Source organism: Cavia porcellus, unplaced genomic scaffold (genome assembly GCF_034190915.1).
Source record: "Cavia porcellus strain 051 isolate PalLab524CR breed Dunkin Hartley unplaced genomic scaffold, mCavPor4.1 scaffold_31, whole genome shotgun sequence".
In the NCBI taxonomy this organism is placed as follows: domain Eukaryota; kingdom Metazoa; phylum Chordata; class Mammalia; order Rodentia; family Caviidae; genus Cavia; species Cavia porcellus.
In genome coordinates, this window is record NW_026947514.1 from 13,155,471 (window position 1) to 13,183,466 (window position 27,996).

At 51.7% G+C, this 27,996-nt stretch overlaps 1 protein-coding gene across 6 annotated transcripts in view; it reads left to right on the forward strand.

Annotated features, from left to right (window-relative positions):
- The window catches only part of Ttc7b (tetratricopeptide repeat domain 7B), a 249,360-nt gene that overhangs the window by 215,519 nt on the left and 5,845 nt on the right, over positions 1 to 27,996 (forward strand). For all 6 annotated transcript variants that reach the window (XM_063240840.1, XM_063240837.1, XM_063240838.1 and 3 more), the window contains one exon: positions 370 to 572. In XM_063240840.1, coding sequence (XP_063096910.1) covers positions 370 to 572 — 203 coding nt within the window. The remainder of the gene's footprint in view (positions 1 to 369; positions 573 to 27,996) is intronic.

Below are 27,996 nucleotides of genomic sequence, written 5' to 3' on the forward strand. Positions count from 1 at the left end.
CGTCGGCTTGTCCCACGCTTCCCTTTCTCTATGCGGTCGGAGCCAAGGCCGGAGCCAGGGCAGCCTCTGTCCAGATGCCGAGGCGCCCTAGCCGGAGGTCCTCCCAGGTGGAGGCAGGCCTGCCCCCTCCACTTGGCGGTGACATATGTCTGCCCTGCGAGGCCACAGCACAAGAGACTGGAGCCACTGGGCCCGAGGGATGCTTGGTCCACAGCTGTGTCCACAAGGGGAGGGGGACCAGCTGGCTCTGGGCCCTGCCAGACACCCATGGGCAAATACAAAGGTCCCCAAGCAGAGGGACAGCGTCTCGCAGGGCCTCTGATGGGCAGTGGACCGAGACAGCATCTGCTTTCTGCTCTCTCCCCACAGCTGAGGTCTACATTGGCATCGGGAAGCCTGCGGAAGCCACAGCCTGTACTCAAGAAGCTGCCAACCTCTTCCCGATGTCCCATAACGTCCTGTACATGCGGGGCCAGGTGGCTGAGCTCCGAGGAAACATGGATGAGGCTCGACGGTGGTATGAGGAGGCCCTGTCCATCAGCCCTACCCATGTGAAGAGCATGCAGCGCCTGGTGAGTGCAAGCCGGCCCAGGACCCTCACTGCTGGGTCAGGGTTCCCCAGGATGGCAGCAGAGGCCAGATGCAGTTAGCTTGCCAGGCTGCCACCCTGCAGGAAGCCAGCAGGCCGTGCCCATGTTAATTTGTGCACATCACACCCTGCGAGGTGACCATGCACTGTCACAGCCATACTGCCTAGAGTCCTGTTAGATGCCATGGAACAATTTGGGTTCTTCTGGCTGGTCTTCTAGCCAGCATTCCCAGCTACCCTGTGCCCTGCCTGGGCACTGTCATTGTCAGTATGGTGTCTACACTGTTTGCAGCAGCCACCTTGAGAAACTTGACACACTAGGGAGGCTTCAGTGCAAAGATCATAGCACTCACACGGAGTGGGGAGGCCTCCAGGGAGCCTGAGTGAGATGCCAGAGGTGGCACGCTGTGGGTGTGACAGCTCTTCCAAAACACGCGTCCCTCTTCTGGGTGCCCGGCCATTGCCCTGCTGGCTCCCCCACCACCACCCTGGACCATCTTTGAGAGGTTCTGGGGTTGGCACCAGCTGTCTGAACATCAGTCCGGTGGGGAGCAGACTAATCACTCCAGGGGTTCTGTTCGGACCCTACAAAGTGCTGTGCACAGAGCCTTCTGTCTGCTGTCGCATTCCTATAGGAACTGAAACTCGGAGTGAGTGAGGCCTGTGGGGCCAGGGAGGAGCCACCCTGCCTTCCCTGGGTCTGCACGTGAGGCTCGGATTCTGCGGCTGTGTGCTAGGCTTAGTGATGGGGCATGGCTGATGCAGTGAACCACAGGAGAGAAAAGCTGGTAATAAGCCTGAGGCGCCCTTCCCATCAGCAGCCTTAGGCAGTCAATGGCGTGTGATACAGGAGAGCCAGCACTGGACAAGGAGTCCAAGAACAGAGATCTGTCCTGTTGGTGTCACTTGCCCAGTCCTTAATCTCAGGAGAGCCCATAAGTATTCTGTACCTCAGTGTCTTTCTTGCAAAAGGAAGGCATCTCCCCCCGAGAGGATATGGTTTTTGTAGCTAATCAGTTCCCCAAAGGATGCCAACACCTTTGTTGTCTTACCATTTCTCATAAGCAAAGCATAGAAGGTTTTGAGCCATAACTACAAGTTTTCAGCAGAAAATGCTGACTTCCTGACTCACCGAGAGTGAGGTACCAATGGAGGAGTCTGACGCGGACTTCAACTTGCACTTGTCTGCCCGCCTCTGGGAGCCTGGTGTATCTATGAATGGGGCTGTTGTTTGCCAGGTGGGCTCCGTGAAACTGAAGGCATGATTCACGTAACAAGCCTCACAGAGTTTCTGGAACCTGGTAGGTGCTCATTAAATAGAAAACCGAAGACAGTTACTTCCAGTTTTAAAAGTAAATCAAACCTTATAAATGACAGCTACTTAATTTTTTCAACTTCCTTTTGTGAACATACAGTACTGTAACTAAATGCAGCTTCATAAATAATTTTTCATATTATCTAAACATTAAGTCTGATTAAAAATATACATGAGTTTTAATTTTTGTATCACTATTATAAGGAGAGTTTGTTAGGAACTTTTCAGCTCTCTGAGGTTTGCTAAGTATTGTGGAAGAGGTATAATCAACACCATGTTCCCAGTATTTTTATTAAAAAGAGGTAGCATGTTTCCACCTCAGGGCCTATGAATTATTCAGAGAAGTGTTTCTTGTTCATCCCCAAGGGGAACACATGAGACAAAAGATCAAATAGGAAAATCGCACCAGGAGAGTTTTCTGTTTCCTCTTGGAACCTTGCAAGACACCTGAGCTCCTGACAACGGCCTGGTGCTTTCCCTTCTGAATGAGCAAGTGCTGGGCCCGGCACAGGGGCGCTGGTGAGTCAGGGACCATGCTGAGGCTGGGGCCTTGCCGGCCACCTCTAGTGGCAACAGCGGGGGGCCCCAGGCCCAGAGACTGTGCAGCTTGGGAAGTCTTGCCAGTGAAGAAGAGTAATAATAAGAGACTCAGAAGACCTGTCTTGGTACATCCTGACATATCTGGAAAACCATCCAGACTGAAGGCAGGTAGAGAGCAGCAAAGCTACAGGTTCTGAGGGGCTCAGATTATGGTAATCAGAAGCTTCACTCAGTGGCCATGACCAGGTGGCTCCTGAAGGATGGCTTGGAATACCCCTGCTTGGTGATCTTAAGGAAGATACACCTGGGCTCCCCTTCTTCCCTATCCATTCCCAGAACTGGCCCTCAGCGGGGGGTGGGGTTGCACAGTATAGCCAAGAGCATCCACTTCCTTCTGGTCCCTGGGAAGAAGCAGCCTCCAGGTCCCCAGACATTACAGCCCTCGGATATGCACCCACCTCTGCCCCACCTATGCAGTGAAGCAGTGTTTCTGTGGCTCTGGAGGGAGGAACGGGGGAAGATGGCCCTCCAGGCTCTAGACTAGAGTCCTGGCACTGTCCCTCATTGGCTTTGGAGCCTCAGGCACGTTTACTCTTCCTCTTTGTGCCTCAGTTTCCTCAGCTACAGAAATGAGGATAATGTTAGCACGTGCCTTATAGAGACAAAGTCAGCACAGAAATTGAAATCTCTTGTTCAGTCACAGAGGCCTTCGAAGAAACCAGACTGGTGTGTGAGTCCCAGATTAAGCAGAACAGCGAAGTCAAAAGTTGTCTCTTCACCAGGTTGAGTCCAGGAAAGAGCCAGGGCCCCAGACTTGGGCAGCAGAGGGTGCAGAAACAGAGATGAGCGTTGATGATTGCCTGGCAGCCAGGAAGAAGAGTACATGAAGCCCAGGGCAACCTGTGCCAGGCCAGGCCAAGGTGAGACAGTCCAGAGAAGCAAGGTTTCAAAGAGCATGTGATGGAGACCACCAGAGAACCAAGCAAGGCAGGAACAATCGAGAGGGAGATCAGGTTCTGGGAAAAACCCCGAGAATGGGAAAAGTACCCATGGCGTCCCTCGTGCTCAGAAAGGGGAGAGCTAGAAGGACAATCAAAGAGAGTTGTCTGGACATCAGGAAGTCACATTATCTGTCATGAGTGGAGAAGCAGATCACAGAGAACAGATCAGAGGTTGAGCTCACCCCGTGGAAAGCGGTTCCTCATTTATTCCTGGGGTCTAAGTGGCAGCTTGTGCCAGGTCACCAGGTTGTCAGCAACTTTCAATCTACATACAACATGTTAGCATTGTTAAAAAGCACTGATGTAGGTTGACTAGGTTGTAGCTCAGTGGTAGAGTTTATCCTGGGCATGCAGGAGGCCCCCTGGGTCCAATCCCTAACCACCAAATCAATAACTAAATAAATAAAATTTAAAAAGCAATGACAGTTTGAGAAGCAGTAATGAAAGTAAGCCAAAGGTCAGAGAAATGTAAATTAAAACCCAGGGGAAACTGACAATTTTCTAATAGTTTTAGCCTTCATTTCTGTGTTCCAATTCACTTATATAGCAAGAAGAGAGAAAAGATGAGAGGTGCTCAGCACTGGCAAATAGCTTGCAGCGACACACAGACACGGCAGCTGGGTGCAGCGGGCACTCGGGGAGCCATGAACCGAAAATGCCAGAAACTACAAAGGAATTTTGACGGAGGGAGGAATTCATGGGTGATTCAACTTTTCTCAGAAAATCGAAAGGCATTTGTCCTATCAATTTTGCATAAATGCATAAATTTACATTTGTCTGCTGTATGAAAAAGCCTTTAGCTTGAAGCAACCCAAATGAATTAATGAAACACAGAGCATCCCAAGTTCTGATTTAGGAGGGGAAAAGGAGAAAGAGGCCCATGGTGCCCAGGGGGCAGCGGACCAGCCTGCCGAGCCAGACTTTCCGGGCCAAGGACGGGCGTAGAGACAGTGCAGCCAAGGACAGAGCAGCAGGACGCGGACAGGCTCTGCAGCAGGGACATCGGGTTGCCCTCTGATAACGTCAGCCTGGGCTTTTGAGGGCAGCATTTGTGGCTGGAAGGTAAGAAAGGAGCAAGGGCTTTCAGGAGAGAGAGGAATGGGTGAGGGGAGCAAGGAAGGTGTCATGGAGGGCAGGCCATAAGTTCTGGAAGGGAAGGTATTGCTGAGCAGGAAATGTGTGCTTCGGGGTGCTAGCAGGCACCTCAACCTGCCTGGAGCGCATTGACAGACGGAGAAAAGGGTTACAACAGCAGCAGATGGCGGGGTCACCAGGGCCCAGCAGAGTAGACAGTGCTGGGGGGACCAGAGGTGCCCAGGGCAGCCTCAGAGAGGACCAGGAGCCAGAGAGGGCTGAGCACAGACAACCACAGGAAGGGCAGCAGGGGCATTAGTGACACAGCTGCCTGCCCACCCACCGCGAGCTGATGTGTCCCGCTGTAGGATCAGCCACCCCCTAGGCAAGTCTACTGCAACAGAGAGACAAGGATGTTAGAGGGACAGCCCAAAGGGACCATCCACTTGAATGTCAGTGTTGCCAGGAGAAGGCTGGGGTCTGGAAAGGACTGAAGCCCTGATCATGGAGATTATGGAGGCTAAGCTTCGGGCCACCCGAGGGGAAGCAGTGCTGCCAGATCGGTGGGGGATCTCTTCCCAGACCAGAGGAAGGTGGTCAGACAACAGGATGGTGCTTTCTTTAAACCCCTTTCAAAGGAAAGGGGCAGGAAAGATTGAGGGACCACTGCCCGGGCGGTGTGGCTGGAGGACCGCTCACCTCACGGGAGCCCCCAGGGTGTCTGGGTGAGATGTGGAAGGGTCACAGCAGCTTGAAAGGGGTTAAGTGATGGAAGAACACATTTCAGGCTTCCATACAGGATCTGGGGCATGGAGGGCCTAAAAGCAGAAGCCTGTCTTCTTGGGGTGGATGGGAAGACCAGAACAACTCCAAGATTCCTCAGGATGACTTCAGGCTAAAGGTCTCATGCACAGGCTGTGCTCTGAGCTCACATCCTCTGAAACATCGGGAATCTGGAGTGGTACTGAGCACACATGCTCCCAAAGTGGGTTGCAGTCATGTTCATAGGGACCACATTAGTAATGGAAAATTGGCAGGCATCAACCAAGCTGTCAGGAATGCATTTTGTGAGAAAATACCCAAAGGCGCCTTGAGATGGTGGCGACACCCCTCAAGGTGCGCCGGGACGCGCCTTCTGGAGCACCCCTATGTTTTCTGTTGTTTCAACAGCTGTGACAGTTGATCCGTCAAAGCAGAGCTAACTAGTGGCTGCTCTGAGAGGAAGCCTCTTGTGAAGTTCAAAGGGGGCCCAGAGCTGGGGCTTTCTGTAAACCCCTTTCAAGCTGGTGTGCCTGGGCACTGTGCGGAGATGTCATCCCGTTGTGCATGACGGCTGGGTGGCTGCACAGAGGCCAGAGGGAAGGAGGGAAGGAGGTACAGCTGGGCTTGCTCAGTCAGCTGGCATTGCTAAATTACAAAGTTCTGGTGCTTTGCTGTCTTTCCCATCTTTGAAAATATCCATCTGTTTTTCAAGATTTGGGAAATTGCTATGTCTTGTATTTTACTATTTACCATCCTGGTTTCCAGTGTGTGCCCAGCTAAAGGAGAGATGAGCATGAAGATGCCATAGCTGCAGGCATTGGGAGCCGTGTCTGTGTGTCTGTCTGACCAGCCACCAGTACATCCCACAGCCCAGGGCTCTACATCAGCTCCTCCCCTCTGTCTTCTGGGACAGATGGCCTCTGCTGCCTCCTTTACCCTGGGTCAGACCCAGGCCCAAGCAGCCTGGTGAAACAGAACCCGAAGACCCTCCCCTTTCAAAGCTGAGCCTTAGAAACAAGTTGCTTTCATCCAAAGTATCGTCTTTCTTTCCATACTTAGGAAAACTATTGGCAGGAAAAAAATCAGGTATAGCACAAAGATGCTTTCTTCTATTAGTTGTATTTTTATTTTCTTTCAGAATTAAAAAATGCTTTGAAAATTAAGGAGGATAACTTTGTTCTGTGGAGAAAGGCTTGTGAGATAGTCAAAGGCAATGTATTCTTCCTAGAAAGCAGTCTGAACAGTCCACAGGCTTCAGTCCTGCTATCCTTTCTTATATCTGAGGCTCAGACTCAGGGCCTGGGAAAAGGTCCTGTATCCTAATGGCCATTGAGATTTTTTTCCTTTGTCTTCCCCCACCTTGTTTAATGGTGCACTCTCGTCTTAGGTCTTTGAAAGCTTGAGACCTTCTCAACAGTCATTAATAATTGGCATCATTAATAGTAGGGAGCCGTGGCTACCAGCAGACTTGACAAGCATGATTCTTCCCTGGTTACAGATGAGGCCCCAAGCACTGGGTGCTGTTCTCCTCCAAGAGATTTTGCTCTATATCATTGCAACTTGCTGTTTTAAACCACCAGGTTCACTGTTCCTCTGAGGAGGACTTTGGCTGTTTCTTGGCTCGGCCTTGCTGCAGTAATTTCTGACTGTGATGTGACTGTGAGATAGGACTGAAGCATGAAGGTGTCTTCAGATGTCACTGTGTGGCAAGTCAGCCCACAAAGAGGACCTGGGACTGTATAGTGGTCCCCAGGTTGACCTCAGCACTGTTTCAGGGGCTGAGCCTGGGAGTAAGCTAAAGGGGCAGCACTCTCGAGGGCCCAGGCTGGGGACACTGGCTACTCTCCAAAGTCTGCACTGTGTCCTGTTGTTCCCAGCTACATTCTTCACTGGTGGACCCGGTGCCCCATCTGGAAGCACAGTGGTCATTGTCCTAGTAGAGCCTGCAATGATCTTTCCTGACGGGCTGTGGTCTCCTGGCTGCTCATCCCCATTCACAAGGACTCATTAGCTGAGACAAGACTCAATTGCAGGTGGGCCTGGGTACAGGTGTCTGCTGCCTCACAGTGCTGTGGCAAACGGAAACACTGAAACAATATGCGGGTTTTGGAGGCAGATCTATTTTACATCAATGGGTACTGATCGAGATCAGTTCCAAAATATCAAGCCCTGATCTCTGGTGGTTTAGGGCTTATATGAGATAAACAAGCAGGCAGAATGGCTTGTCAATTGGGGATTGTTTTATACAGTGTGCATCCTAGTGACCAACTGCGCATCACAGTGACCAGCTGTTTGTAAGAGACAGAAGCAATCAGAACTGGAACAGGAACTGTTATCTGAGCAACCAAAACACTAAAATGTACTGGCTGGGGGTGGCTGTTTTTTGTTACATTTCCCCCTCTTTTAGTTTCCCTGGCAAATCTTTGCTGACACATTACATGTGATCTTCTGATATAACCAGCTAGAAGCAGTAACATTAGGTGTCCGGCGCCTCATCCGTCCCGCGGAATGGAGCACACGAACACTTAGCCTCTGCAAGCACCTTTATTGACTGGGCAGCAACCTCAATACATGTCCGTCCTCGACGGCTTCTTCCGTGTTGTGCGTCGGGCACTTCCTATACTTGGGCTTATATAGCTAATGTTATCCAATCAAGGGATTACACGTGGGGACAGGCGATTGGGCGGCAACAAGGAAGCAATCAATCATTACCATATATGGCGGGGACAGTAAGCCGAGCAAGAACCAGGAAGCAGGATGTGTGCGCCATCTTGGGCACACGATGGGCGGGGGAGCAGCAAGGCGGTAGGCGGACGCCATCCTGTGGCTATATTCTCCTGGGTAATACGGCAGGCTCCCAACAATTAGGATTGTCAGTGATCCTAGGAGGGGACCTAGCCAGGCTCCCCAAGATCGTCTTATTACACAGTTTTTCCCCAAATTGTTTTTAAGAAGAGACATAATTTAGGTCTGTCTGTTCTGTAACATTACTCTGGCAGGATAGTGAGGGAGTTACTCTGATCTAGGAGAGTGTCCATTGTGCCTTGGATGCTCATCAAATCCTGGTCAAGTGTTTGATTGATTCTTCTATTTTCTTGGGGTAACCATCCATAGAGTTTAAGGCAGAACCCACAGCTAGTAGTGGGGTAGGGAAGCAAGGACTGAGATAAACAGCCAGAAAAGCACAGAAATCAAGGGAAATAGGTATGGAGCAATTTTGTGGATGATGTCCTCAGGCTTCAGCTGTGCATGGACTGGTCAGTGTCCAGAGTGACCAAAGCAGGAGTTTGAGTGCGTTACCTCTTCAGAGTGAGCCTCAGAGGAGCTGTCTAGGTAAATTTTCCAGTGCTTTTAGGGCTGGATTTCTGAAACTTATACAGGTAGTTAATTTACCTCTGAGTTGTATGTGTGCACAGGAATGTCTACAGATATAGCTTGTCTTTTAGTGGTTACAAGCTGTTTTTGTATAATGCATGAGATCAGGGCCAGTGACACAGATGCTGAAGCCTGACCTGGCTGCAGAGAAACAGGTGGCTTGAGCTTGTAGAACAAATGTTGGGGGCAGGTCTCGCTCTGATCTTCTGGGAATATCAGGTAAAGTTTTTCTGGTTCAGTCCATTTGATCCCCAGAGGGGGCTTAGGCCTCTAGGCTGGATTATTTTGTGTCATTGGTGGCAGGTTTTCAAACAGCAGCAGCAGCAGGAAAGAGTTTGCTGTGCAGACATTCCTGCAGAAGAGTTTTGGCCAAAATAGTTTTGTCTGAGGTGACCACAGCATATTTAGTATTTAGCCTGTCAGACTTCGTCTCTAACAAAGTTACTTCCATCTGTAAATAGCGTGTACTCAGCATCTGTCAGAGGGTCTATTTTTTGGAAAAGTTCATCATAGTATAGCATGTGGCACCTGGACAGTTTGGGCTCAGTCTAAGGTGAGCTTGTCAGCTTCCTTGGTCAGAGAGACAGTGCCTATTAGATCACAGAGGCAAGAGAGGAGGCAGCCCTTAGTGACTGGACCCAAGGATTTGCACAGGTAGGTCACTGGGTGCTCCCAGGGGCTGACAGTCTGAGTAAGCATCACTTTTTATGAACTCAAGGATCCAGATTTTATAGAAGCCAGCAGCTTCTATAAAGAGTTTTATAGAAGGAAAGAAATGTGTGGTGTTTCTTTCTTATAACCAGTTTCTGCCAGATATTATAGCAGAGCTTTTGTGTCTTTCCAGCAGGCAGCTTGAGTGTCATTAATCAGAAGTGCTTTTTTCAAAGAAGAAACAAGTTTTTGAACCTCTCAGAGATTGAGTCCAGGTCAGTTGACTTTAGAGTCCAGAACTGGGGTCTTTCTATTTAAAGGCAAAGAGAGGCTTGCTGAGGAGCTAATCAAAGGCAAAAGAAGGCATTATTTTAGGTCCAGGAAGTTGTACCCAGTAGGCTGTGAGTGGCAGAAGACTGAGGCAACATATATAGAGGGCAATGGCAGCTTTGGGAGATCTTGAACTGGCTTTATGAGCAGGAGAGGTGAATTTTAGCAGTTTGACAGGCTATAGACATTTTGCAGTTTTGAAGCCTCATTTTTTCCTTTCTCTGGGAACCTTGATGGCTAAGGCTTCCCTGAAAATAGTGGGAAAGTTCTTAACCTCTTATGGCAGTTGAGTACAAGTGAGCTGGCCTTTTATCTTCAATTTGCAAGCAGAGGAAGGCATCTTTTAAGTCTTTTAAGTCTAGAACATTCTAAAATGGTGTACAGGTCAGGAACCACAGAGTGCAAGGTAGTGGCTGCATGGTTAATGGTATGGAGATCTTGCCTAAGGTGATTAACAGTCTGTCAGGCCAATGTGTGGCTGGATGCTTGTCTGTGCTTCCTGTGACATCTGATGGCAATGGAAGGGGTCACAGTGAGGTGGTATGGTTGACGGCCAGGCCCAGAGGCAAGTCCTAACTGTACCTCTGGGAGGAGAGTTTTCAGAATTTCAAGATTACAGTTATCTGTCTCAGGCTAATGCAGGCATCATACTGGCTTGGTGTAAAGGAGTCAGTCACTTCTAACTTGAAGAGGAGGTCTCTTCCCAGAAGTGGTATGGGGACTGGCATATACAGAAAATCATGTTGTGAGATGTCCTCCCAGTCTGCCAATTTGTGCCTGGCAGAAGGGCTAAGAGGCAAGAGTACCAGTTTCCCTGATGATGGTACTGTGGACCTCTGGTGGTCCAGCTGAAGAAGGGAACCCAGTCTGGCCTAGTGTGAGCCCATCAAACTAATGAACATGTTACCATCTGATCCATGTTAAAGGATTTGAAATTTTTTATCTTTTTATTTATTTAGTGTTCACAGTCCTTACAACTCATTGAGAGTTGTCTATCAGATTGTATTTCCTTACAGAAATCTGGTGCCTTTTTAATGAGGTTTCTGTGTAACAGTAGTCAATGGGCTTTTTCCTACCCCATTTTATTGTCTTTGAGGAGTGCTCAGCTGGGTTGTTTCTAGGTGAGGTGACCTTTGGAAAGGCCATGACAACTCATTTGTCAGGGCTAACAGTCCAGTGTTCCTCAGTCAGAATGTGGAACACAGAAGGGATTGCTGACAGTCATCTCAGATGGGCATTAGATGATGTCATCTGACCAAGATAGGAAGTAGAAGGCTCTAGAAGGAAAATCTGTGTGGCCAAATGCAGGCAGTGGCCAGCTGAAACTGGTTCAGTTGGCTAGAAGTAGACAACTTGGAAGCAGGGAGTGAAGCCATAGATGTTGGCAGCAACTGCAGTGGCCAACAAAGGTGCCAAGGCAGAATTCTCAGGAAAAACGGGCCTCTTTTTCTTTTTTTTCTTTTTTTTTTTTTTTCCTTTGAGATGCAGGGAGTAGTTTGGTATCATTTTTAATTCTGTAGAAGCCCTTTTTCCTGCAGTCAGGGACTGTGGGCTTTGATTAATTCCCATTTCTGACTCACTACATGTGTGTTGTGTACCCTTGAACAGTGGTGCAACAGACAAAGGGTGGGTGCCCCTCAGAGAGACAGAGACCATTCAGATACCCATCTGGCCACACTCCTTAAGGGAACTGAGGCACAACTTAGCTAAGGAGGGTGTGAGGCCTCCTTTATGCCAATCACCATAGAACCACAAGGGAGGCCCAATCAGCCGCTGTGACTAGTGCTTTCTAGTCTTGGTGCACTGACAGATCAGCCTATTGCTGATACTGTCTGTTCCACTCACATTCATTTAGCAGGCACTCAAAGTTTTAACATCCCAATCCCCCTTCCCTAGAGGATGACCTTAACTAACAAGAGTTGATCAGGGGCTGGGGATTTAGCTCAGCAGCATAAGCACCTGCCTTGCAAGTGTGTGGTTGTGAGTTCATTCCCCAGTACCGATAAAAAAGAAAAAGACAAAAAAAAAAAAAAAAAAAGAGTTGATCAAGCTCTTCCTTTGCTAAAACTGAGCAGGACCAACTGACTGACTAACTGTAGTGCCCCCAGGAGTCTTACCAAAATCAGGCAGACAGACAGATGGATTACATACTCTTCCCTTTGGGTTCTGATGTGAGCCACTCAAGTGTGGAGCTAGAAATCCTCCTCCAGATCTCTGATGGGACTCAAGAAATCTCAAGGGTTTACCTTTCTATTGGGATCTGGAGAGGTCCTTGCTTCATCCACAAGGACCATGACTGGTGACCAAAGAGGTCAGCATAGTTTGTCTTCCTGGCCAATACAGCAGATGCTACAGCAAACAGAAACACTGATTTGGAAGTAGATTTATTTTGCATCAGGAGCACTGATTGGAATCATTCCCAAAATATTAGGCCCTGATGGTCTAGGGCTTATATAAGATAAGCAAGCAGGTGGTCTAGGGCTTATATGGGATAAGTAAGTAGGAAGTACAGAGGCAGAATAGCTTCTCAGTTGAAGATCGGTTTATACAGTATCCTAGTGACCAGCTATGCATCACAGTGACCAGCTATTTCTAAGAGACAGAAGTGACAGAAATGAACACAAACTATTACCTGGGCAGCTAAGAAAGTGAAGTATATTGGCTGGCGGGGTCATTTTCCCTTACAACATGACTCCACACCCCGCCCTTCTGTCCTCAATTCAGTCAACAGAGATCACAGTCCAAGAAACCAACTCACACTAACCACACTCATAAAAAACAAATACACATATCTCTGGCCAGACCACTTCTTCCTCCCACCAGTCTCCTCAGAGGAGCTCACTCTCTAAGCTAGATGCCTGGGCAAAAATCAGACACATTTATGTGGCAGAGATCAAGGGGTTGGACTGTGCAGGGACAGGTCTCTTTTCTGTGTCCTATAACCCCTTCTTGGAGTTCAGCAAGTGCCACTTATGACTTTAGCCTAAAGCCTCCAATCCAGGATCCTGTGGCTATAGATAAGCAAAGAGAAGGACATTCTCAGCTTTGGAGAGTGCCAGGGACAGGTCAGATGGAGCTTGTCAGCCCCAGCCTAGGGCTGCCTAGTCTTCCTGCCTCCACATGCCATACAAATATGATTTCTCTGGAAGAGCAGGGAAGCACACAACCAAGACCTGCTCCCTTGGTTCTGATGAATTCTGCCCGGTGGAGTTTCTGTCAAGTACATCTCTGTCATCTCTCCCCGAGGTTACACTCTTACCATTGGATGGCAACTGGGACATAGCATCGGCCCTTCCTAAGGCAGGTGCCCCCACAAATTGTGAGCCTGATTCCAGTGCAGAGCAGGACCTCCTGATCTTGGTCTCCAAGGGAGAGAACCCCACCCTTCTATACCTGGAGGGAACAGCCTGACCTTGTGTCCCAGCACCAGGGCGCTCTGTAGCTTTCCATACCCTTGCCATTAGGTTCCTTTGGGGAGTGAATGGAGATCCACACTGTGTGCATCTGTATCTTGCCACCAGCCTGTTTGGGTCAGATGGCAGCAGTACAATAAGCCACCAAAGAGAGCCTGCAGTGCCGCAGTCAGAGGTGCAAGAGGTTGGGGGAGCCAGAGGTGTTAGAAGTGCTTTGCGGGGAGAACCGGGTAATGGACAGTTTCTTGTGACATAAGCCATTGTCTCAGATCCTCTTCAAACATGTATTTTTGGCAAGCATAATCTGGCTTTTGGGCATCTGTGTCCTCCTTGAAGTGACAGGAGTTTCCCCTGAGCACCGAGAGCGTCTGTTCCACAGCACCTGGCTCTTGTTGGCTACGGCCCTGTGTTCGCTAGTCTCCTCCCATCACCCCCAGCCTGAGTGCAGGGCATTCCCCACGGACATTTTCTGTTTGGCTCTCAGATGCTTCTTACCTCAGCATCCAGCCACCCCACTCTCACCGAGAGGAAAATCTCAGACCCAAAAACAATCCAGGCCCAGCACCAGTTCCAAAACACAAGCCATGCTTTATCACAGGCATTCCTTTACTTCAGTGAAAGGAAAAAAATTAATTCTGTGTTTATTCTACTTTCTGTTTTGGAGTCTTAGATGACTAACTATGGGCAGTGCAGTTCAGCCTCTCATTAGTAATTATGATCTAGTCTTGATAATCTGACATGTTCTACCCAAGGCATTTATTCTTAGAGCTCTGCCCCATCATCTCAGTGTGATTTGACGTGTGGGCTCCTCTGCCTTCCTGCTTTGCACAGACACTGTTCCCTGGCCTGGACCCAGAGCTGAGTTCCGCCCTCCGCCTTGTTCTGTGTTCTCCGAGGCTGGTCCTGACCGCCCCTACCTAACACTGGCCCCTGGATTGGAGCACTGATTCCTCAGTACCCTCCTCCCCTCACTGTCTACCTCCAGACTCTGCCAGAGGATGAGGCTGCCACCACCAGAAGGACCAGCTGGCCATTTTCCGCATCATTGGGGCTAGCCCTAGAGATGCCCCATGAGGGATTCTGGACTCTAATTGGACCATGTCAACCCTAGCTGTTGTCTGGACTTTCAGACTGTTTAAAACTTTTAGGCCCAAAGTTCTAAGAGTGACATCACCAGGGAGAAGGTGAAGACTGGAGAAGTCTCTCCCAGCAGCCCAAACGAGGACTAAAACAGACAGGCAGAAGGTGAGAACCTTGAGACTGGCCCTGCCTAGGGGGTTGAAGGAATCACAGAGCTAGAATCCCAGTGAAAGTTGCTCATCTCAGCAACCCTTTTACAGATGGGGAAGCTGAGGCCAGATAGGGAAGAGACAGAACAAGAAATATCCAGGTCAGCCTTGGCATACCTACTATTGCCAAGGGGTAAGGCTGTGGGGTGGCTTAGAAGGAAGGAGTGACAGCCATGCCTGATGGCTAGAGTCACCAAGTCTCTGGCTGTCAGGAGACAGGAGATGGTGACCCAAGCAAGGCAGCCTCTCTGCCCTGCACAGATCCAGCCTGTCTGCCCTGAAGCCAGATCTAGCCCATGCAGTTACAGGTGAGCACCGCTGATCGGTGTGTGTGGAGGGCTCTGCCCAGGGTGTTTGGTGAGACTGCCACTGCAGGCTCAGAGAGTGGCTTTGCCCCTCCCTCATCTAGCTCCCCAAGGCCTCCGCAGCCTTCTGGGAAAGCAGAGCATGGCGCACACCAATACCACCAACTCTCAGAGCCTGAACCCAGTGTCTTGAAAACTCCAGTCTCTGAGAGCTTTGAGAAAATCCTTCAGCCAAGGACTAGGGCTGCAGGCCGCGGCCTGGAAAGGGGCCCCTCCCCTGGCTCCTCTGCCTTCTGCACTGCTCATGGGCTCCCTCTCACTCTCCTGCGGCGTGCTCCCTCCCCTTTTCCTGCGCTGATGTCTGCGTCACACCTGTCCCTTCAAACACCTTTGCATGTACTGTTTCTTTCGGAGGTTTTCAGATCTTTTAAAGGCAGTCAGTCACCACAAAGGCTTGTGAAGTAGGCGAGGACTCTGCTCTGCAGGCAGGCTCTGTTCTGGCTTCACCTCTTAGCAGCCGCATTGCATCAGCACACTGAGCCCTGAGTGAACGTTTTGCAGATGAAGTAGGATGATTGAGGTAAGAATGTATGGAACCCAGTTTTGTGCCAGAGACTGGACTGGCCCCCAGGACATAAATATGGCCCTGTCTCTGCTGCTCCCACCAAGCACTGAACATAGAGGGAGACACATAAACATCTACAAGGAGTCAAATTATCAGGCGGCTGATAGATTAATGTGCAGGGCATGTGGTCACCAGCACCCGTGGGTGCAGGAGTGACCTGTGGGTACAGATGTGCCAGGTGAAGTCTGTGTGGGTAATGAGCCAGCTCTCGGAGATGTGTGTGGAGCACGGGGGAAATCTGTGTGGAACAGGAGCAGATAGCAGTGAGGAGTTACTGTGCACTTGGTTGGGTGTTACATGCTTAGGCAATTACACAAAAATGTATTTTTTACAGAGTATCTAGGAATAAAGTGTCACAATACTGGTAATATGAACTACAACCCTTGTACCCAAAACAGATGAAACCAATATGAAAACTCTTAACGGTTGTTTGACTTAAGAGATTTGTTTATAGACACTCATTATACTAGCCTTTTTACTTTTCTGAAGGTTTAAAATTTTTCAAGATAAAGTTTAGATAAGTCAGTGTGAGCAGGTTTGCCTGGTGGAGGCCAGGTGACATGATGACTCCATCACTCAGGGGATCCACGATAAGAGGTGAAAAGATAGGAGATCCGTGAGGCTGGCAAGGGGATTGAGGGTTCAAGAGTGGCTTGGTGCCTGGGTGGGTAGAAAGCCTTCACCAACATGAGGAATGGGAAGGAGGATGGTGATGAGTCTTACTGGTCCTGTAGAGATGGATGACCTAAGTCTGTCGTGGAAGAGATGCCCAGAGCATTGGCTGAGTGGGTCTGAGGTGGCACATGACTGGTCTGCAGCAGTGGCTTCAAGGGGTGGCAGCAGCCAGCAGGTGGTAGCTTAAGCTGTGTCTGGGACACAAATCCCAGAGAGGATGCCTAGGACAGCATCCCAGGGTATGAGGAGTGGAAAGCAGTTTGACTCATGAGGAAATGGAGGTTCTGATCATTTACGCACGTTTTCCTCCCTGCTGGTGCCCCTGCAGCTGTGATTAGGGCCTACCCCCACCAGCTTCTCCAGCGCTCATTTCCATGGTCCCAGTCTTGTCAGCTTAGGGCTGTGGCCAGCTCTGTGTGCTGCAGTGATTGCTGTGATGTCCGTAAAACCACCGTGCAGAATGGAGGGAATCAGTCAGCAGAGGCGCTGCTTGCTAAGTGTCAGAAGCACTGAAATAGTCACAGAAGCAGGGAACACATACAGCCCTTCTCAGTCCTCAGTTCCTTCCTACTAGGCTGTGGGAGCATTAGATTCGATCACATGTATGAGCCAGCAGGACAAGCACTGTGCTTTGTACTTAAGAGAAACATCGTTGTGTCTATAAGACCTGACTCTCTTACCAGGTGTCAGTCGGGGGTCAGTGGGCGACCCCAAGATCATAACAACAGTGACTGTTACTGAAAGGAAGCCTGGACATCACACACACACACACACACACACACACACACACACACACACAGTGAGCCTGGCATCCAGCGTTGGGCGAGAGCTTGGTCTTGATTAGATCCCTAATTGAAATGCTGGCTAATGTCCTTCCAAATGCATCAGGAGCTGCCGGCCCAGCCCTCCTGGGAGCCTCTGGTGCCTGATGCTGTGCCTTTCTTCATAAATCAAGCAGCAAAGCCCACCTGCTGCAGAAAGTGACCCCTCCTGGCAGGGCCCGGGTCCCTGTAGGGTCTCTCTCATCCTCTGCATCAGTGGCCAGATCCAGACAGATACTAGGGCTGGAATCAAAGCAGGAGCCAATGGTCCCTGCGGGGATCTCCTAGAACAAACTAGAAGCAAAATCTGCTTCTTCCTAAGGACAACATGCATTTTTCCAGGCCTTTGAAAGCAAGGCAGGTCAATCGAGTTATAATTGGCTCTCTAATTAGAACTCCCACAAGCTGTTAAATTCTTTACCTGCTGCCTGGCGGTTTTACACAAAGGTGACAAATCCACTTCTGGCTTTGGAATGATTAAAGAAAACCAGCTACAGTCTTGCCCTTCCTGTGACAGCGGCCCTCTTCAGCCTCCCCCGGCCCCACTCAGACACCCACACACCCACAGCGAGTGAGCTCAGTGTGGCCCGCTTACTAGGAGTGGTTGTGGATACAGCTTGCAAGGCCCTGAGAGGCTGAGCAGGAGGAGGCCTGCGCCCACCCTTTCCCCAGGGGGGAAGACGCCCCACGCTCCCTACCTTGAGTTACTCTGATAGTGTATTCCTTTCCTCACTCTACAGCCTCACCACTAAAGGAAGTAGTGTTTTGTGCCGTTCCCATCAAACATCAAGATGCTAGTGTGCATTGCATGCCAGGATGCGTGTCCTTCATGGCCTCAGTCACTGGTGTTTCCCATGTGCTCCAGGGCCAGGGCCCCTTGCAGTCCCTGCCAGCCCGGGTACTCACTGGGGACTAGCACACCTGGCCTGCCTGTTGAGACAGCAGCTCTGCCACGGTGACCTCACAGCTCAGCCTCCAGTCAGCGTGGTGTAGGGGTTTACACCATGGAAATAGACAAGTGCACATATCAGGGCATTTTTCGTTCTGACACACTGCTGGTCCTGGGGGGGTGGGGGCAGGTGGGGAGTTGTTTTATGAGAGGAAGAAAAGGGAAGTAGAGGAGAACGGCAGCCATGGTCAGAGACCAGCTTCATGGCTCTGACTCAAGACCCCCCGGGCAGAGGACCCTGCAGCACAGATCAAGCAGCTGCCTGTCCTCTGGCTGGGGACAGAGCTGGAGGGAGGCCAAAGGGAGAGGGACCAAATTGCCCCGGCCAGTGACAGAAAAGGCAAGGTTGGTCAGCGAGTATTTGGAGCAGAAAAGCCCCATGTCTGATGTCTAGCTGTGGCATAGGTTGATGATCTGTGTGACCTTGGCGTGTCACTTGGCCTCTACTACACACAAGCAAGCATTGCCACCTTGCAGCGCTGCCCTTAGTGCCAGCCCAGCCCAAAGCCCCATCTCACAGCTGACCTTCCGGAGCCAGTGGCCGTGAGAGCCGCACAGGAAGTGAAGAGAGCCCAGGGCCCCTGGACACCGACATTAGATCTCCTGGTGAGCTAACCGCTTCCCCGTTACAGGGAAGTGGATCCCAGGAGGGTGACTGCCACTGGCAGGTCACCTCTGGCTGTCTCCCCGGTCTGAGCAGGTACTCACAGGAGCCATATTCACGGTTGCTTTCGTTTACTCTTTGGGTTTCCCGTCTCCCTCCAAGTCACCTTGGCTTCTGAGCGAGCTGATGTGCTTCTCACACTAAACTCACGCGTTCTGCTGCTTTGCCTCTGCACACAGGAGCCCACACCTCCCTGCCCTTCCCTCCGAGCTCACTGGGGGCTTCGGAGGAAATTGCTCTAACCCGATGCCGGTGTAGTCCACACTGAAGTGGTAATTGGTAAGAGCTCAGTGGCGGAGGGAAAGTGCGTGCCTGGCCAGGTCTCTGCTCATTTCCAGCCACTCTCAGGGTCTCCTGGGTACAGCTGCTCCCTCTCTGTCCCCCACCTGTTTGCCGTCATCCTTTCTTCAGCCCTGGACCTGGAAGCTTTCCCCAGCACTGCACTCCGGAAGTGCGTGCCACGAGGTGAGGCACAGCCCGGGAGCAGCCGCAGTGTGACCCCGGGACACCCTTTCACCTTCCGGCTATGAATTTTCTTGTTATTTGGGGGTAAAAACTACAAGGCTTATCAAGTCCAGTCCTCCCTTTGTTGGAAAGTGCCTTACCATTTCTGTTTGTCCTTGTTTAAAAATGGGAAAATAAACCATGCCAGGTGCTGGCAGGACTGTGGGAGGTGCTGGCCAAAATGACCGCGTCCTCCATGGCAGGTAGTGAATCATCCTGGCGTTTGTGTCCCTGAGGGTCGACCAGTCCTGCCTTGCTGCCGCAGAAGACTGCGCCCCACCCTCCCTCGCCTGTGCTCCTTGGCCCTGTCTTCTGCAAAGGGGCTTTGGAGACACTCAGGCTTCATGTCACCTGGCAGCTCTCCAAGAAATCCAGAAGGATGCTGGGAAACCGCATCCCAGGTGGGCCCAGAGCTCGGGGTGTGGGTTCCACATGCTTTCTCATAGTGGATCCTGGGCTGCTAACAAGAAGGGTGAAGGCAGAGCTGGGAGCTGTCACTCACTCCATAGTCACATGATGGGCCTACAGTGTACCAAAAATGTGCCAGGGTCTGGAATGACTTCCAGCCAACAAGCACATATTGTCTCCTGGGTGCCAGGGACCATGCAGGTGTCTAGAGACAGAGTCACAACGCCCTGCCTCCAGGAACCAGGGCTGTCTGACTCCAGCAGCTTTCCTCCTAAGAACTGTTGGGGTTTTTGAGCTCTCAAGGGTTTGTGATACACTAAAAGCGTTGGGCACCTGTGCAGCCGTCCTGTGTCACCACTGCACTCTCCTCCTCCCCTTAAGGAGATCAGAGGAAGCTGTGCCAATCCCACAAGGCCACGCTGGGCTGTTTCCCATCTGTGGCCAGTCTGCTGCTGGAGGTCAGCTCTCGCCTGGCCTCTGCTGCTCCTGGCCTCTGCCGAGGTACCTTCCCAGTCACGTCAGTCACCGCCACACAAGTCCCAGGGGAACAGACACATTCTGAGTATGTAGGAGGTGAGAAATCTTATCAAGTCCTAGAATTATCAGCTGGAGCTCATTTGCTCAGCTCCTTCATTTTCTAGATTATAAAAGAGGCAGGCTGCAGGGTGTGATGGCACATGCCTATAATCCCAGCATTTGGAAGGCTGAGGCAGGAGGCTTGTCAAGAGTTTTCAGCCAAGTGGACTACATAGTAAGTTCAAGCCCCTCACCCTGAACCAGTTAGCAAAATCCTGTTCCAAAATAAAAGAAAGGGAAAGAGAAGAAAGAAAGAAAGAAAGAAAGAAAGAAAGAAAGAAAGACAGGCAGATTGTGAGTAGGGAGGCCTTGCCTAGAACAGTGGGTCTCAGAACAGGCCCAGTGAGTGTGTACCCTGCCCAGCCTTATCCTCCTGCACAACTCTGGCATCTCCATGAGGCAGACTCTTGTCTCAGTGTTTGATGTAAATGATCGGACCTGAGCATAGGGAGAACTCCTCAAAGACACAGCCTCCCTTCCCATCCTCACCTGAGGCCAGATGAGAGCCCATCAGGGTCATTGGGAAGGATCCCCACATTGGAGCCCAGGAACATCCAGGCCTGCCACCCTTGGGTCCCGGGACCCCCGTGATCCCCTCAGCACAGCCCTGTGCTGGCCACATGTGTGTTACTTTCTGAGCACATAGAACCTCTGGTGGGGACCCCATCATGCCCCTGCCTACTTCCCACACCCCCACTGGCTCCTGGGGAATCAGGCCTCCCCAGGCCTCCTCTTCTCACCTGTGGTGGCCAGGGTCCCAGACTCCAGGAAGGCTGGGCCTGACGTGGGCCAGGTTGGTTCAGAGCTTCCAGATGCCTGTTCTCCATTGCCAGGGTCCACTGCCTGGGCGGGGAGCCACCTTCTGTCCTCCTGGGCAGCATCTCCCTGAGGGTGGCAGCACCTCCAGGGGGTAATTAGCACCAAACTTTCCATTCTGTGGCCAACTTGGGCCATGGGGAAGCCTACGACTTCCAGGCTACCTGTACTGTGATTCTCTCCCAGACTTGTTGTTGAAGGTAGATAAAAATAAATAAGTCAACCAGGGAGCTGTGTAAATAAGTCAACAGTAGTCTCCTGCCCATTGCCAATGGAACAGTACCTGCAAGGGCAGCCATGCCAGCATCCACAGGATGCGTCTGCGGGGACGCAGCCAGCATCGTAACCTCAGGACCAAATCATGTCCTCTTGTAAGACTGGCAGCTGACGCCAGTTCACACCGTGACAGCAAGCTCCCGATTAAAGTGGCAGTTGGGGGAGGGAAGGCTGGAGACTCAGTTTGGAATATGGCCAAGAACTGCCTCAGGATCCAAGATGCAGAGGATGCTTAGCAACTCCACATCTTGTAGGACCCTAGGGACATGCTCTTGTCTCCTCTTTGGGCCCCAGCAGGGGGACACCCCCCCCCCCACTGACCATTGACACAGCATGGGCATTGCTGACCTGACACTTTCTCAGGTCAGCCGGTCTCAGAGGTGCTGTGAATGTCATGCCTTGGGCTGCTGCAGTGGGGAGCTCTCTTACTCCGGGACTCCCCAGCACCCCCCAGATGGTCTCTCCATACTGCCTGCAGCAGGCACCTGGCCCCAAGTGACTCCTCCCCAACTGTCAGCCTGCCTGGTTGCTGTTCTTAAAGGAGAAAGCAGGTGCCTCCTTTGTCTTCATAACACACAAGTCAGTGAGGAGCTCAGACACGCTGATGTGGAGGGGCAGTCGCCCTTCTGTTATTAAAGTTGTTTCTCCATCCCTGTTTCCTGAACAGCAAAATCAGCACCCCATTCATTCCCAAAGGCAAGGGATGTTGTGCTCTAGATGCGGGGCTAGAGCTGGGGCCAGGGCAATCTGCCCTGCACACGAGGTGCCTGGTCTCTGTGGTACTTGGGTTGGAGCCCTGGCTGCTGTGCCTTGTTGGCTTTGGATTGGAAATTTGACTTTAAAAATCTCATCATTTTTGAGAGCTCCAAGCCTGCCACAGACCGTTTAGATGTGATCCCCAGAATGCATCTGCTCTAAGTTGGGCACGGGCAGAGCACTGCTCACAGGAAGCTTTTAGAGGCAGCAGTGTGAGAGCAGCTTGGGGTGATAGCCCTTCCTCTATCACTCTGTGGCCATAAACTGCCCCCCACCACCACTTACTTCAGCCTTCCCTTGTTGCTTGCTTTGCAAAAGAGCAGAAGGGTCACATTATCAGAAATGGCTCCTCGGGCCTCCCTCCACTGGGCACAGGCTGGCACAGCACATGTGAAGGCTGCACCTCTGCCCAGCTGAGGGCGCCTTCCTTTGGGACAGGACCCACAGCAAACCCAGTCAGGTCCCAAGCCTGCACTTTCTGAGCTCGGCCCACATAACCACCGGTGCTGCAGTCCCCAGCACGCAGTACCACATTGGCACTTACATGCTGAGACGCCCACAGTGCTCTGTGTATATTGTGAAAAGGAAGAAAGAACTAGAAACAGCGATGGTTGAAGCATAGTGAGCAGAGCCCCAGCCTAGGAGCCCAGATACCTGTTCTGCGGCTCACTTCAGGGACCATGGAGAGTCTGTGGGCCTCTGTTTCGGCGGGTTCCACATCCTTAGACTCAACCAATCATGGGTCAAAAATCTTTGGAAGAAACTGCACCTGCTAAATATGTGCATACTTTCCTGTCATTTCCTAAATAATGCAGTGTAATAACTATTTACATAGCATTCACATTGCATCAAGTTATAAGCAGTGAGCAGAGCGTGGTGGCACACATCTGTAATCCCAATACTTAGGAGGCTGAGGCAGGAACACTGCTGTGAGTTTGTGGCCAGCCTGGACTGCAAAGTGAATTCGAGGCCAGCTGAACTGCACAGCCAAACCCTGTCTCCAATAGACATGGTTTTGAGGTGTTGGGGAATTATAAGCAGTCTAGAGTTGCTTGAAATATAAGGAAGAAGCCAGGCAGGTGGCAAATGCTCATAATCCTAGCATTTGAGAGGCTGATGCAGAAGGATTGCAGCAAGTTTGAGGTCAATCTGGACTAAATAATGAGTTCAAAACTATGTAGTGAACTATATAGTGAGACCCCGTGGGTTTTTTTAAATTACATGTATGTATGTATATATAGATGTGTGTGGGCGATAGCAAATCTACACCGTTTTATATAAGGGACTTGAGTGGCTGAGGATTTGGGTAACCAAGGAGGCTCTTAGAAGCATTTCCCCCAAAGATGCTGAGTGTCTTCCCCACCTCAAAGCAGCAGGCTGGGGGTGCTTCCCGGCAAGAATGCTGCTGGAAGGCTGGCTGTGGTTCCTCCCCTCCATGAATGCCTGCCCATCCCCAAAAACTCCTCTCTAAAAGCTACCACGGCCTGGGATATTTCAGCACCAATACTGAGCATCCAGTTTCAAAGAAATTAGGCCAGAGGAAGTTCAGGGCCAGGTCTGTGTGAAATCTCCTCGAAGGCAGACTGGCCCTGGGACTTACGGCCAGCTGCCCGTACCCTTGCCTGGCCGTCTGTCACTCTGGCATTGGGCCACAGCAAACCCCCTGGCAGAGCAAACCCCTCTGGAGAATTACAAACCATCCTGGAAGATAGCAACTCCTAACAATTCTGCCAGGCAGGTGCCTTAAAAATATGTAAAAGGAACATTCATATCTTCCTGAGGCTTAATGATGCCTTCGTCTAAGACCACAGTGAGTCGCCTTTGAGGAGCCATTTTAAGCAGCAGATTTAGAGAGGCAGTGGCGTGAGTGGGAGGGCTGACTTTACTATTCCTGTGAGATTCTGCAGAGAGGGAAGGGGGATGGGGTTCTGGAAGCTTCCTTCCTGTCCTGAAGTGCTGTCAGACCAAAAGGGGAAGAAATTTCTCTGCATGACTTCAGAGGACTCAGAGAACACCAGAGCATGGGGATTGAATTTTTAAAAAAGCTCATCAGGTCTCTACGTGTTTAAACCACAGTTCAGATTGCACATTAATGGCTATTGAGCTAGTAGTGAGCTCCCCCTCACTGGAGAGTGTCAAGAGCAGTAAGGTCCCCCCCACCCCCAGCTGAATGTAGGGGTGCACAAGAGGACTGAAAGTTTGATCGCAGCCGGGACAACTTAGGGAGATCCTTCTTGAAATTAAAAAATGTTCAAAGGGCTGGAGATGCAGCTCAGTGCTAATGCCCTAGGTTCAATTCTCAGCACCCTTCCCCAAAGAGAGAGAGAGAGAGAGAGAGAGAGAGAGAGAGAGAGAGAGAGAGAGAGCAGGCGCTCCAGAACAACAGCAGGGACTTGTGGACCAGAGAGCAGAGGCCCCAGCTCTCCTCCCCCCCCCCCCCAAGGACTTCCACTTCCATAACTAATTGGAGCTTTAGTTTAGAATAATAAAAGGTTTTTGAGAATTTTGAGGGTTTTTTCCTCCTACATGAGTACCATGCTGGAAAGATCTGGTCCCCCGGCAGGCACATTTCTTCAAATAAAGCAACTGACCTGGAAAGGGGCCCCATGAGAGTGCCGCTTCCTGCAGCCGTCAGTCACCCTCAGCAACAAGTGTCAGGGTTCTCCACCACAGAAGGGAGTCGGGATCTTCCCCTTCCTGGAGGGCTGGCTCAGGGGTGAGGAGAAGCCTTGAGGGGCCCTGCTGGGCACTGGGTCCTGCCCTTCCCACCCCAGTGGCCAGGGCACCACTCGGCGTCCTCTGGCTCCCAGGGCCCACACCCCAGATTTAGTAAGTGGGGGCTTGTGTTCTGATATGAAGGAGAGGGAGGAAAGGAACCAGACCACGTGTTGTTTCTAACATTGAGCAGGGAGACGGGATGGCAGGGGTGGAGGAGGCGGCAGGGGACTCGAGGAGATTTGCCAGAGTGCCCCCTACCCAGTTGGCCACAGATGAGGGAGGCACGCAGAACGGGCCTGGCTGCAGCTGGAGCCCTGCAGATTCCTTCTTCTTGTCCTAACTGTCCCCTGGCAGAAGGACCCTCTCCCCAGGCACCAATCCCCTTCCCCTCCTGTCCTCTGTTTTGCAGCCTCCTTCTCACTGCCCCTCAGCCCAGAGCCCAGAGCAGGACCTGAGCTGTGCTTGTTGTTCTAAAGTGGCCCTGTGAATACTGTGTCCTCACAAAGGGCCCTGAGGAGGGTGAGGCCCTCGAGGCCTCCCGGTGACAGCAGCCATGTGTCGCTGGAGAGCAGCTGCATGTGAGCACAGGTGCCAGGCTCTGCAGCTTAAATGAGCACAGGTTGTCCGGAAGGGCAGGACCTGGCTTTTGTGGGAAATGGGGTTCAAAATGTGTAAATAGCCCAGACTAGAAAACCAGCGCTATACCTGTCCCTGCCCAACGCTGAGAGGAAGATGGCGTCACCTGACTTAGGACCCTTCTCCAGGGTGGGCTCAGGTGGCAGAGCCATGGGGCAGAGCCAGGGTGATCCTGGCCTGGCAGGCTGGCATGGTTGGCCTGGACACACACATTATCCCCCTGGCAAGCCAGAGCACCGTTCCTTAACCTTTCCAAACAAACACATGAACCACAAAACGGGTCCCCAGGGCCCAGGCCCGCCCCAGAGCTGCTGGGATCCTGTAGAGAAGCTGGCAGCCCCGCCCCACCCCAGGCAGTTTCAGCAGCCGCCTGAGGAAAGCGGGGTGCGCTCAGGATGCTTGGCAGAGAAGAAAGGACCCCTCCAGCGGAAGGAAGGCGGGCCAGGGCAGCCTTAGGCTCCGCTCCGTAGCTGCTCCAAAGAACCCTTTCAAAGCCATTGTTTCCTGTGGTCTTCTCAGAGGCGCTGAGTGTTGCCTATTTATATTCTGATTTGAAAGAAACATATTTTTAAAAACACTGCCCCCACCCTTGGCTTACCTCTGACGCAGATGGTGATGGATAGTGTCCTCAGGAAGGCAAACACAAATATCAGAAAGGAACAGTGACCATGCGTTCTGTCTGAGGCTTGTGTTGTGCAGATTCCCAGACCTCAGTGTAAGCTTTGGGATCTTGCAATTATGGAGCCACTCTTGGGGGCCCAGTAGGTTTCCAGAGAGTGCTGTCTGTTGTGTGCATGGCCCTTGGTAGAACAAGGGCGAGGGGGCAGTGTGGATGCCCACTATGATGGGGACAGATTTGGATGCTTGTCACAGGCCAGGCACCGCCTACCTTGCCGCTCAGCCAGGGGACTGCTTCCAGCCCATGCTGCCCAGTGGGTCCGAGGCCTAGGGCAAGGCTCTTCCTCTTTGGCCCTGTTTCTGCATCTACAGGAGACCTCTGACCTGCTGGTCTGTAGATGCATTCTGGGGGTTCGTTGGGAATCAGGTTAGCCCTGGGGTAGGTGAACACCAGCCTGAGGGGAGGCCATGGTGGCCCCCTGGATCAGCAGGGCTCAGCAGGGCATAGAGCACCTTCCCTCCCCGAGACACTGCCATGCTGATTTCCCTGAGGACAGGAGGCTCTGAACTTGCTGGCCAGATCCTTTAGGGCTCATTAGTGGACAGCACTAATAGAAGGGCCACCCACTCCCCTGGTCCCATGGTGGCCCAGCTGTCAGGCCCAGCCCTCCATCCATTCAACAGGCACCCCCAAGACCCCTGTGCCAGGCCCACTTTGGGTGCACCCACTTTGGGTGCAATCAGAGTCCTTGCTCTTTGAGAGTCAGCCACTGCTGGCCTCCAGGGCCTGCTCTCCCCTTAGGCCCTCAACAGGAATGACAAGGCTGTGAGGCTGATACTGGTGAGGCCAGCCATGCGAAGGGGACCGGGAAGCGCGTTGCAGCCTGCTTCATGTGCTCCCCATAGCTCCCTGCAGAGCCAGTGTCTCCCCGCCCTGCAAATAAAGCATCTGAGGCTCAGAGCATGCCGTTAGAGGTAGGCCGGGACTCAGAACCCATCTGCCCATCCGCCCGGGTGAGCCCGGGACCCACACACTAATCTCTCTGCTCTTACAGCACCAAGCCTTGCCCCCTGATTCCCGGCTGGTCCTCTAACACATCAGCCATCCAGGTCCTGAGCCTCCTGTGCCATCTCCAGCGATACAGTCCCGGTGCAGGCCCAGCCTGCTTGGAGCTCTGTCATCTTAAGGGAGACAAAGCTGGGAAGAAGAGCTTTCCTTTAGCTGCCATCACTACCTCTGACAACCGGAAGCCCTCAGGTTTCTGACCTGGAAGAGGGACCGAAGAGCTTCCAACGCTGCGCCCCATGCCTCACACCAGACTTCCTCCCCGAACCTTGATAATGTGACTGGGCCAGCTCACAGCTGTTCAGAGAAGCTGAGAGTGAGGTGGGGGCAGCCCCGCAGCATTGGCCAGGCTCTGGCATGGAAAGCACTGGGGCGCTCTACCTCCATCCCTGGGCCCAAAGCTTGATTTCCAAAGCACCATGCCTGGCAAAAGCAGCACCAGCTGGAGAGAGGGCCAAGCCACGTGGCTTCTCTTTAGAGGTGTCTTCTCTTCAGGAAGGGCACTTTCCTTCCGGGACATCATCTCCCCATGTCCTGGCCTCTAGAGGGACCCAGCAGATGGCTGACTTTGCTCTTAGACAGAGCACCATGGAGATGTCCAAGATCTCTCAAGGGGACTTTGGTCCTGCAGGCTTCTGATGCTAGGAGCCGCCCGCCCACCCTGCTGCTGGCTCCCATGTTCTCAGCCAGGGCCTGGCACAGGCGCCTTCTCCTGCACTGTGTGAGCTCTCTGGGCACAGCAAGGTGTTTGGTGCTGGGGCAGCAGTTACCGTGACAAAGGGCAGGACTGAGGAAGATGCTAATTGCCCTCAAACAGCCAAGTCCATTTTATCTCATTTGAAATAACAGGTTTAATTTGATCCCTTATTTCCAATGTGGTGCCTCACCAAGATCTATTTGTACAAAACACCTGATTAGAATAATTACAAGCCTGGGAAGCTGTCTTCATTTGTGTCTGATGAAAGGGACTAGCGCGGGAGCTTCTTGGTGACTCCCCTTCACGGCTGGCTCAGAAGCCCCAGGGTGGGGTGAGGGCCTGGCATTGATGGCACAAACACACAGCTCAGGTTTGAGTCCGCGCTCCACAGGGCTCGGGCAGACTGTGATTGTGAAACGTGATCCACGGTCACACTGGCTCTTCATGGTGGGCAAGGCTGGAAGGAGGTCCTGCCTGCCAAGGGGAGAGGGCAGAACCTGGCAGAGTCATGTCTGCGTGCTTTGAGAGCAGACCTGTGTCACACCCT